The 12,512-nt window shown below is 43.7% G+C and overlaps 1 protein-coding gene across 1 annotated transcript; it reads left to right on the top strand.

The window, feature by feature from the left end:
- The first annotated feature begins 724 nt into the window (after positions 1-724).
- LOC148148608 (putative G protein-coupled receptor 139) lies at positions 725-6,530 on the top strand. Its single transcript, XM_087992341.1, has 2 exons — positions 725-905; positions 5,632-6,530. Exons 1-2 carry the CDS (start codon positions 725-727, stop codon positions 6,528-6,530), a joined length of 1,080 nt encoding a protein of 359 aa, XP_087848467.1.
- The last annotated feature ends 5,982 nt before the right edge of the window (positions 6,531-12,512 follow it).

Genomic DNA, 12,512 nt, shown 5'->3' with positions numbered 1-12,512 from the left:
AGATGGGGACAGGTTTGGACAGCGTTGGGGGCGGTCGGGTTGCGGGTTTGGGGAGCGGGTGGGGGTGCGGGGTTGGGGTGGATGGGTGGTTGACTTGGGATGTGGGTGGGGCGGGGTTTGACTGCGTTCGGGGTGGACGGGGGGGTGGGTTTGGGCACAAAATAGAGTAATTGTGTCAATTGTAAATTGATACTGTATTTTGTTATTTTTATATTTATTGTTTTAAATAAATACATATTATCCTTCATTATTATTAAGAGTCTTGTTGCAGTTTCTTTGCTCGGTATAAGAGTCAAAACACACTGTGTGGTGAGCACAACACAACCGTCCATTTCTATGGAACTACTTCAATATCTTCAGAGAAGTGAAAGATTATGGTCAATGCCTCTACTTCTCTTTCTCTCAGAAACTCATGTCCATGCAGTCCAAGGTACAAGTCCTATTCCATTGGGGGAATAGTGTACTGGATTGAAGAGGGTGAACTGAACCTGTTTGTTTAGTGACTGTCTTTAATGTCAAACTCAATGAACCATAATTGTGTCCCCAGAGGGACTCCCCCTTCTATTAATTACAACTTCCTTACAATGTTCAAAGCTGTCGTATCAGTGACAGCATCACCTCCAGCATCACCCCCAGCACTAACAGGGACCGACAGCTCCAGAGACTGGGAGCTCGGGAGAAGAGAGATTCGAACCTGAGAACAATAGATTGGAATTTTACAACCATGGGTTGGAATCTGAACACAGAAGATCGGAATTTTACAACAATGGGCAGGAGTTTCTCAGCAACAATTGATTATATTTCTGCAAATTACCACTTGATGTCATTAACAACCCGGATCAATTATATAGTCCTAGTTATTCAACACATTTACTATCCCACCCTTGTTATTGTTGGTGTTCCGGGTAAGTCTCTAGCCCTGCTATTAACTCTAAGAACTATCTTTAACAGCATTGCTTTTCCTGCCAGTTACTCTCTCCTCCTCGCTGCTGTTACTGTTGTTCCTGCTAAGACCCTATGTCTCTATTCCCATTAGATCTGATTGTGTGGAGTTTGCACAGTCTCCCCGTGTCTGCGTGGGTTCCCTCCGGGTGCTCCGGTTTCCTCCCACTGTCCAAAAATGTACAGGTTAGGTGAATTGGCCATGCTAAATTGCCTGTAGTGTAAGGTGAAGGGGTAAATGTAGGGGAATGGGTCTGGGCGGGTTGCGCTTCGGCGGGTTGGTGTGGACTTGTTGAGCCGAAGGGCCTGTTTCCACACCTAAAGTAATCTAATCTAATCTGTAAATCATATTTCACTCTATTAATAATCTTGTCATTTCCAATTGGAAAGACCGAAGTCAGTGCCTTTGGTTCCTACTTTAACCTTATAACCCTATCCATTGTCTCTAGCTTGGCCTTGGCCAAGTCATGAGGATCAGTGAGAGTGTTCAGAATCTTACCGATCCATTGGACTCCGAGTTGGGTCAACCTCATGTTCGTTTTTGGCACTGATTCAGGTCTCCACTATTCCCAAAATGTATCTCATCACGGGGACCTTTTCAGGCAACTCATCTTCCAGTTCCCCATCCTGACTGACATTGCCCACACTCCCCATTCCCTCTATATCAGGAGGATAAAACTACACTCTTGCAAAACTGGCTGCCAAAATAAATGCAGATTGTCTGAATACCAGAGATTTTTAGAATGTGCCTTGCTTTGTTTCTGAGACGTGCTGCTCAATTACAATTAACTTGCCTGTACAGTGTCTGGTCATGGACGTATTATTCATTTCACTAGAGGCATGTCAATCTACTCGAATTCTCCAGGTGACCCTTGACCCTTCTTGCCCATCAATTTGTTCACACTGCCTCATGACAAAGGGTTAGCAGCCTGAAATGTTAACTCTGTCTCCCCACAGGCACTGCCAGACTGCTGAGAATTTCCCACATTCCCTGTTTGCTTTCTATCATCTTATCTTTTCCTTCTTGCCCTTACCGTGAAGATTTTTATTTGATTGAAATTGATATATTTTCTGACCTTTGCTATCATGTCATTGCAAGCCTAAGGTCAATTGAGTAAAGCTCTGTTTCTACACAATAGCACACCAAGTTGGCAGCGCTAATCGGAAGGGACTTTCAGTTGGATTAGCTCCACAACCCCATGAGTACAATGTACATTTACAAATATCTCACAGACTTGATTACATTTCCCACAGTAAAGACAAAGTGGTGATACTGAGCAAAGGGCAGTGGTCAGTTGTCACATTCACAATGGAACACCCATCCTCAAGCTGCAGTCCTCAAACTTGTCTCTTAACTGCAGCCTATCGCTGCCTTTCCCTCGGAATTTATGTTTAGTATCTTAAAAACCATTACATTATCCACAATTTGCCATCTGGTTCGGTGTTATATTGAGTAAAGCTCTGTATCTTCACAATCAGTTGATTAATTTGTTACATAGCTGTCCTTTCCGTGATCATACTCTGGTTTTGAAATACATTTCCCGTTGCTTTTTATTTATTAAAATGACCAATTAGTGAGACTATCATTCACTTGTCCCTCTTCATGACAGTTTTGGCTGTTCCACTGGTTAATATGCAAATCCATGTTCTGCCAACTTTGAAATAAAGTATCTTTACATCTTCTGAATTAATCTTTTCCATCACCTTACCCCATCACAAGACTTGCACAGTTGAGCCTATCGATCTCACTTCTCTGGCTATATTACACATAGAATACAATTTTATACTGAGGAACAGGATCACCAAGTTCCAATCGTGCGATAACAAAATATATCCTACACTGAGGTACAGTAAACGAAGACAAGTTTCAGATGTTTTGCCATCTATGACTCTTTCAAAATCTGTTCATTTACACAGAATTGAGAAAACATTCCCAGAGTCATATTGAGGTCACTTAAATCCGTTCCTGAGCCTGCAGAGATATGGACCATTCTGCCAATATTAATGAAAAGTTATAAAATGAATGAACGAAAGCAAAATACTGCAGGTGCTGGAAATCTGAAATAAGAACAGAAAAGGCTGGGGTTGCTGATGGAACAGCATCGACCTGAAATGTTTACTTGTTTCTCCACGTTAACCATGATCCAATAAAATAACAAAATGTTGCTGTAAGCTTGGATCACGAGGTATCCTGTGAAAGAGAGTACGTTGAGCAGATGGTTTCCATTTCTGACAAATAATACATTTTCAGGTCCCATTCCTAATAGGTAAATAACTTGACAGTTGTTGGAGAAGGAGCCTTGGTCGGGTTGTACTGAGACAATGAAGAGAGACTTGAATGTATTAAAATCGAATCAATGTGAAGGTTGATTGGGAAAAGGTAAGTGCTCGCCATTGTGTCAACACGTAAAATACAGCCCATGCAGATCTGATGGGCTGAATGGCTTCCTTCTGGTAACTGGGTGATTATTAAACCTGATCTCCCTTTTCCTTTCCTGGGTGTGTCGTCCACATGCTGGATTGTGCTTCAGTAGAGGCTCTCCAGTGCTCACCAGGAGCTAACACAACAAACAGCTAAGGCACTATATAACTTAATGGTCCTGAAAATATCTTGTCAGTGGTAAATGGCTCCAATACTCACTGAGTTGAACTGTTCCAGTACAGTTACAAAACTGGCATCACCTATTAATCTAGGGATTTAAACAGGTAAATCGCAAAGAGTCGAACAAAGCAAACCCAGATAATTACCACCCAACAGTCTGATCAGAATTCACAGCATCATGGTGGAAGGTGACATCAAGAGTGCAACCGAGCTGCACTCACTCAGCAATAACTAGTTCACTGGTGTCTCATTCTGCAGGGTTATTCAGCAGCAGACCTCATACCAACTATTATCCAAACAAGGACAATGGAGCTGTATCCTGAGGTGAGGTGAGAGGGACCGTATTGGACATCAAAGGGGCAATTGACCAAGTCTGAGCTGAATGAATCAGAAAATAACAAGAAATGGGATGAAACTCTCATTGGTTGTGGTCATTCCTGGCACATTGGAGGATGGCTGTGGTTGTTGGAAGTCAGTCACCTCAGCTCCAGGACATCTCTGCAGGAGTTCCTCAGGGAACTGTCCCAGGCTCAGTTATCTTTAACTGCTTCTTCATTGACAATCCCTCCATCGTAAGGTCAGAATTCAGGATGTTTGTTGATTCTTCCACAAAGTTTTTTCCCATTCCTGACTTGTCAGACACTATGCCCATATTTAGCAACACTTGGGCAGTATTCAGGCCTGGACTGACATGTCGTGTTTATGCCACACACGTGTCAGGTATGTCTGAATAGAGAGAATGTAACGTCTTCTCTTAACAATGATTGGCCTTACCTTCACTGAATCCCCCACATCCAACCCCCTGATGGAGAGAGGGGTGTTACCAGTGCCACAGACTGAGATGGCCCCAGTTATATGAATACCATTGTTCCAAGACCATTTCAGAGACTGGTAATTCTGTGATACATATCTCACCTACTGACTCCCCAAAGCCTGTCCACTGTTGACAAAGGGTAAGGCAGGAATATGATGGAATATACCCCACCTGCCTGGGTAAGTTCTGATTCAACAACACTCAAGAAACTTAACAACATTCAGAATAAAGTGCCCTTGACTGGCACCACGCCCACAAACATTCCCGGTTTCCACCATCACTGCACCCCAGCAACAATGTGAGGCATGTGGAAGATGCACTGCAGTAACTTTGGAAGAGCCCTGTCACATCTTCCAAACATGTGACCTCTACCATCTGAAATCAATTGACCATCAACTCCATCGGAAAACTAACTCTAAGTTCATATCAGAGAGAATAATACAGACTGAGATATCCCCATATAATCTGGTTTTATTAGATAATGATCAAGAGCAGGATATGTGTGCAGATATCCACCATGGACACCAGATGCTAACGAATGGGAACTTGGGCTGATCCTTCCACACTAATTTTGAATGACTCTGTGGTGATGAACAGCAGGAATCTGGACGTTTTCTCCACCCTAATACAGGGTCACTGATCTCTGTCCCACTTCAGAAACTGAAACATACCTCCCATGGTCTTTGTGATGTTTCCTATATTCCCTTGTTTTCACTTCAATAATCTGTTAGCCCAGTGTCAATCTTTACATCATCTCCTCATTTTCTGTTTCAACCCAAGTATGGATTTCTACCTAATTGCTAATTTTACTGATTTCTTTTTGGAACCAGCAGATTACATGACCATGGGTATAAATCGATTAGATTCCGTACAGTGTGGAAACAGACCTTTCAGCCCAATAAATCCACACCAACCCTCTGACGAGTAACCCACCGAGACCCATTTCCCACTGACTAATGCACCTAACACTGTGGGTAATTCACCTGACCTGCACTTCTTTGGATTGTGGGAGGACACCGGAGCAGCCGGAGAAAACCACCACAGACACGGGGAGAATGTGCAAACTCCACACAGACAGTGACCTGTGGCAGGAATCGAACCCAGTCCCTGAAGCTATGAGGCAACAGTGCTAACCACTGAGCCACCATGCCACCCTACTTTAATACATTTTCAGGAAGTGGGACACATTTAGAAATCAAACGATGTACTGTGTGTAACTGGTAATTTTTCTACTGGCTTGATTAATTTTCCTGTTCATTTTCCTTCCTCACAGTGAACATCATAACAATTCTAATTTTGTCGCAAAGAAAGTGTGGTCTTTCAAAATGTATTACTCGATACCTGGTCGCAATGTCATCAGCAGATATCCTGGTTATTATCCTTGATGTGCTACTGAGACACATTCCAATTGTTTTTAAGAGAAAGTTACGTTTCATACGGTCCATCCCCATCTGTAATGTCCACGCTGTCTTTGTTTATGCAGCCACCGACTGTTCTGTCTGGTTTACCGTCACTTTTACCTTTGATCGATATGTGGCCATTTGCTGCCCAAATCTGCAAATTAAATTTTGTACTGAGAAGACAGCAGCTGTGGTTCTGGGAACAGTGATTGTGCTGAGTGGTTTGAAGAACATTTTCTGGTACTTTATGTTCACATCTCAGTATTTGATGAGAAATCTCCCCTGGTTTTGTTCAGTACCAACTGATATTCTGTCATCTCCAGCCTGGGGAATAATCGAGTGTCTTTATTATATCCTGAACCCAGCAGTGCCATTTGTTCTGATTCTACTGCTCAATGCTTTAAGTGTCAGACACATTTTAGTGGCCAGCAGAGTCCGCAGGAGACTTCGGGCTCACAGCAGTGGGGAGAATCCCAGTGACCCAGAAATGGGGACTCAAAGGAAGTCCACCATTTTATTGTTTGTTATCTCAGGGAATTTCATCCTGTTATGGTCAGTGTTCATGGTATACTCTCTATGGAAACGCACATATCGGATGGGGAACAGGGACCTATATCTACATTATTTTGTACGAGATATTGGATTCATTCTCCAGCTCTTAAGTTGCTGCACAAACACTTGTATATATGTCGTGACCCAGACTAAATTCAGGAAACAGCTGAAGAACATGCTAAAATACCCTTTTACCCGAATGGTGAAATTCATTAAATGATGAGACGGATTGAAGGATTCAGGGATTAGAAATGTGTTCTGTCTCAGAATCCATCCAATCCACTCTCTGTGGGGTCAATGGTACAGACACAGTGAGGGGAGTCTGCACTCTCCAACCTTTGTGATACAGACTGAGTATGTTCAGTTGGCAGTCCTGGTGCTCTACTACAGACACAGAGTAAATGGTCTGTTTTCCCACAGTCAATGATATAGACACAATGGGGTCAGTCAGCTCTATCCAATGTGTGTGATATAGACACAGTAGGGACAATCTGCCCTCTCTAGGGTGTGTGACAAAGATACAGTGAGGTTGGTCTGCCCTCCATGGGATACATGTGAACACACTAGTATGAATGAGGAGTAAGCTGAAAATGTGTTGCTGGAAAAGCGCAGCAGGTCAGGCAGCATGCAGGGAACAGGAGAATCGACGTTTCGGGCATAAGCCCTTCTTCAGGAATGAGGAAAGTGTGTCCAGCAGGCTAAGATAAAAGGTAGGGAGGAGGGACTTGGGGGAGGGGCGTTGGAAATGCGATAGGTGGAAAGAGGTCAAGGTGAGGGTGATAGGTCAGACTGGGGTGGGGGGCGGAGAGGTCAGGAAGAAGATTGCACGTTAGGAAGGCGGTGCTGAGTTTGAGGCATTTGACTGAGACAAGGTGGGGGGAAGGGAAATGAGGAAACTGGTGAAATCCGAGTTCACCCCTGTGGTTGGAGGGTTCCGAGGCGGAAGATGAGGCGCTCTTCCTCCAACCGTCGTGTTGTTGTGGTCTGGCGATGGAGGAGTCCAAAGACCTGCATATCCTTGGTGGAGTGGGAGGGGGAGTTGAAGAGTTGAGCCACAGGGTGGTTCGGTTGGTTGGTCCGGGTGTCCCAGAGGTGTTCTCTGAAACGCTCCGCAAGTAGGCGGCCTGTCTCCCCGGAGCGTTTCAGAGAACACCTCTGGGACACCCGGACCAACCAACCTAACCACCTTGTGGCTCAACACTTCAACCTGCAAGTTTAACTTGAGAGCATCCTGGACGAGAGTCTCTTTGCACTTCAAACTTTTGAATTTTCTCCTCATTTAGAAAATAGTCCATGCCTCTATTTTTCCTACCAACATGTATGACCTCACATTTTCCCATATTGTGCTCTCTCTGCCACTTCTTTGCCCTCTCTCCTAACCTATCCAAATCCTTCTGCAGCCTCCCTGCCTCCACAATATTACCTGTCCCTCTACTTACCTTTGTTTCATCTGCAAACTTAGCCAGAATCCCCATGATTCCTTCATTCAGATCGTTAATGTAAAATGTGAAAAGTTGTGGTTCCAACACTGAGCCTTGTGGAACATGAATTGTCACCAGCTACCATCCTGAGACAGACCCTTTCATCCCCACTCTCTGCTTTCTGGCAGACAGACAGGCTTCCTATCCATATTAGCACCTTGACTCCCACACTCTGGGTCCTTATCTTATTCAGTAGCCTCCAGTGAGGCACCTTGTCAAAGGTTTTCTTGAAGTCCAGGCAGATAATATACATCGACTTACCTTCGTCTAACCTGCTTGTTGCTTCCTCAAAGAATTCTAGATTTCTCAGGCCTGACTTCCCTTGATGAAACCATGCTGATTTTGTTCCACTGCTTCTTCAGTTATCTCCTTTAGAACCCTGAGGTGTAGTCCATCTGGTCCAGTTGATTTATCCACATTCAGGCCATTCAGATTTTCTAACAAATTCTCCTTGGTGGTGGCCACCATACTGAGCTCTGCCCCTCACTCTCTTGTATTTTTGGGATGTAACTGTTGTCTTCCACCGTGAAGATTGACGTAAAGTAAGTTCCTCAGCCATTTCCTTGATCCCCGCCGCTGTCTCTCCTGTGTCATTTTCCAGCAGCCCAATATACACTTTTGCCTCTCTTTTGCTCTTTATGTATCTAAAGAAACTCATAGTCTTCAGTTATATTGCCGGCTAATTTACCCACACATTTAATCTTCTCCCTGCTTATTTCATTTTTTGTTGCCCTCTGTTGGTCTTTGTAAGCTTCCCAATCCTCTGGTTTCCCATTGCCCTTCGCCACATTATATGCTTTCTCTTTTGCTTTTCTGCTATCCTCGAATTCCCTCATCGATCATGTTTGGCTCAAACTCCCTGTACCATGTCTCTTTTCCCTCGGGATGAATCTCTGCTCTGGCACCTGCATTACTCCTGCCATTGCTGTTCTGCTGTGTTTCCTATTGGGCTCCTCTCCCAGTCAATTCTACCCAGCTCCTTCCTCATGCCTCTGTAGTTGCCTTTATTCAGCTGTAATACCGTTACCTTTGATTCTATCTTCTCCCTCTCAAATTGCAGAGTAAATTCAATCATATTATAATCACTGCTTCTGAAGTGTTCCTTCACCTTAAGCTCCCTTATCAAGTCTGCCTCATTGTACAACATCAAATCCAATGTTGCCTGTTCCCTAATGGGCTCCCTCACAAGCTGCTCCAAAATCCAACTCGTAGACATTCCTCAAATTCCTTTTCTTGCAACCAGCCTGATGTAAATCCTTGACTACTCAGCTCCTAATCCTGATCCCCTTGCAGCCGTTCGTTTGCCAGTTATCCTCATCATAAATACAGGCATCAAGCTGGGTCTGAAACCTAACACTTGGATACGAAATCATTTTCTCCTTTGAGACAAAACACCTCAAATGCTTTATTTATTTGTCAATTCCAGCATAATGTAAGTGTTCCTCATGCAGTTGCGACCCACAGACTGATGTGGTGCTGTTCTGGGAATAAGGGCGGCTGTGTGGCTGTCCAAGATGGCTTCATTTATGAAGACTGTTTTGGAAAGAAATCACTGGCCTCTTTCCCTTTTGTAATACTAATAAAATGTGTATACTTGTGAAGCTTCCTTAAAAGCACCAGATTACATAAATTTTGTACTAAATTCTCTCACTCCAAATACTTCCAATCTCCTGGGTGTACAAGGTGCCTGAGAATTGCTCCCTAACTAGAACGTGAATTTCTTATACCATGTAGGGGATCTCTCATTGCCTCTCAGTGATTATTTACACATCAGAAGGATGTGTTGTCCATTGTAACAGAGACTGTTAGAAGAATCTGATCTTTTGTTCAACTCCTCCTCGATCTTCCCACCATGTCATGGTCACTGTGGGTTGTCCTTTTTACACACAATCAGTATTAACCCTTTCAGACCCATGTACAACATTTGATTTGATTTATTGTTGTCACATGTACCTCAGTACGGTGAAAGGTTTTGTTTTATGGGAGGTAGAGGCGAAGAACAGCCAGATGGGGACATGAGAAGTTGGTGGCGGATAGGATCAAGGAAAACCCTGAGACCTTCTGTTGGTTTATCAGGAAGCAAAGAATGACTAGAGAAAGACTCAGGCAAATCAAAGATGGTAGTTGGAAGTTGTGTGTGGAACCCGAGGACAGATGTGAAGCACTTAATGAATACTTTATGTGAGTATTCACATTGAAAAAGGGCAATGTTAGTGAGAATACAGAGATACAGGCTAAAAGATTAGATGGGATTGAGGTTGACAAAGAGGAGTTTTTTGCAATTTTGGAAAACCTGAAAATAGACAAGGCCCCTGGGCCGGATGGGATTTATCCTTGGTTTCTCTGGGAAGCCAGAGAGGAGAGTGCAGATCCTTTGGCTTTGAATCTTATGTCATTGTTGTCGACAGGAGTAGTGCCACAAGACTGGAGGATAGCAAATATTGTTCTCTTGTTTAAGAAGGGGAGTTGGGACAACCGTGGTCATTATAGACCAGTAAATCTTACTTCAGTTTTGGGTAAGGTGTTGGAGAAGATTACAAGAGATAAGGTAAGAGCTGGTGGAAAAAATTAATTAGGGATAGTCAACACGGTTTTATGAAGGGTAGGTTGTGTCTCACTAATGTTTTGAGTTCTTTGAGAAGGTGACAAAAAATGTGGATGAAGGTAAGACAGTTGATGTGGTATATAGAGACATCAGTAAGGTATTTGATAAGGATCCGCACGGTAGGCTATTGCACAAAATACAGAGTTTCTGGATTGAAGGTGATATACCGGTTTGGATCAGTAATTGGCTAGGTGAAAGAAGACAGAGGGTGAGGGTTGATGTGAAGTATTCATCTTGGAGCCACAGGGATCTGTTTTGGGGCCATTACTATTTGTCATTTTTAGAAATGATCTGCAGGTGGCCGTAGAAGGATGCGTTAGTAAGTTTGCAGATGACACTAAGGTAGGCAGTGTTGTGGGTCACGCCGAAGGATGTTGTGGAGAGGCATATAGATAAGATGCAGAGCTGGTCAGAGACGTGGCAAATGGAGTTAAATGGGGAAAAGTGTGAGAATGTTCACTTTGGAAGAAGTAACAGGAATGCAGCAAAATTCGTTCTCGGTAAAATTCTTGGCAGTGTAGATGAACAGAGTGATTTTGGTGTCAAGGTGCATAAATTCCTGAAAGTTGCCGCCCATATTGATAGGGTTGTTAAGAAGGCATATGCTGTATTGGCGTTTATTGGTAAGGGGATTACGTTTCGGAGGCACGAGATCCTGCTTCAGAGATCCAAGATACTGGTAAGGCCGCACCTAGAGGATTGCATGCAGTTCTGGTAACTGCATTATAGGAAGGATGTGGAAGCTTTGGAATGAGTTCAGAGGAGATTTACTAGGATGTTGCCTGGTATAGTGGGAAGGTCGTATGAGGAAGGGCTGAGGAACTGAAGCTGTTTTTTATTAGAGAGAAGGTTGAGAGGTGACTTAATCAAGACATATATAGGGAGGACAGTGAGAGCATTTTCCTTGGATGGTGAAGGCTAACACGAGGGGACATAGCTTCAACTTGAGGGATGACAGATTTAAGACAGATGTCAGATGAAGTTTATTTATTCAGAGTGTATTAGGGGCGTGGAACACAATGCCTGCGAAAGTAGTAGACTCACCGACATTAAGGGCATTTAAATGTTCAATGGAGATACATAGGGATAATAATGGAACAGTGTAGGTTAGGTGGGCATCAGGTTAATTTGACAGGTCAGCACAACATCGAAGGCCGAAGGGCCTGTACTGTGCTGTAACATTCATGGTTCTATGTTCTATGAAAGTGGCCACCAAGGTTGATAGGGCCGTTAAGAAGGCATATGGTGTGTTAGCTTTTATTGGTAAAGGAATTGAGTTTTGGAGCCATAAGGTCATGTTGCTGCTGTACAAAGATCTGTTGCAGCTGCGCTTGGAGTGTTGTGTACAGTTTGGATCACTGCATTACAGGAAGGATGTGGAAGGATTGGAAAGGTTGCTGAGGAAATGTACCAGGATGTTGACTGGTATGGAGGGAAGGTCTTATGAGGAAAGGCTGAGGGACTTGAAGCTGTTTTCTTTGGAACGAAGAAGGTTGAGGGTGACGTTATAGAGCCATACAAGATGATCAGAGGGTTAGACAGGTTGGACAGTGAGGGTCTTTTTTTTCTCGGATGGTGACGGTTAACACGAGGGGACATAGCTTTAAATTGATTGGTGATAGATACAGGATAGATGTCACAGGTAGGTTCTTTACTCAGAGAGTAGTCAGGGAATGGAATGCCCTGCCTGCAACTGTAGCAAACTCGCCAACTTTAAGGGCATTGAACTGGTTGTTAGCTAAACATGTGGATCATGTTGGTTAGATGGGCTTCACATTGGTTTCACAGGTCATTGCAACATCAAGGGCCGAAGGGCCTGTGCTGTGCTGTAATGTTCGATGTTCTATGATCTATTTTCTATGAAGCATAACAGGCAGACAGATCATTATGTATTTCGACAGAGTGAGGCATACAGGGTTACAGCTACACAGGAGCTGCACAAATGCAACATCAGCATTAGATTCAAAATTAGAGACGTCCATTCAGCAGTTTAAGAACAGCAGGGAAGAAGCTGTGGCTGTGTGTTTCGAAGCTTCTCAATCTTCTGCCTGTTGGAAGAGGTTGTAACAGATTCTGACCAGGTGGGAGGGGTCTTTGATGGTATTTGCTGTCTTTC

This window comes from Chiloscyllium plagiosum, unplaced genomic scaffold, assembly GCF_037043375.1.
Source record: "Chiloscyllium plagiosum isolate Xiang-an unplaced genomic scaffold, Cpla_swu_hap1 HiC_scaffold_12, whole genome shotgun sequence".
NCBI classification, from domain to species: Eukaryota; Metazoa; Chordata; class Chondrichthyes; order Orectolobiformes; family Hemiscylliidae; genus Chiloscyllium; species Chiloscyllium plagiosum.
This window is presented reverse-complemented; position numbering and strand designations above follow the sequence as displayed.

Excerpts from the sequence above, each read along its gene's own strand:
- LOC148148608 (XM_087992341.1), top strand. The coding sequence starts at position 725 with ATGGGTTGGAATCTGAACACAGAAGATCGGAATTTTACAACAATGGGC. Across the intron at positions 906-5,631 it reads TGTTATTGTTGGTGTTCCGG|TGAACATCATAACAATTCTA; the intron begins GTAAGTCTCTAG and ends CCTTCCTCACAG.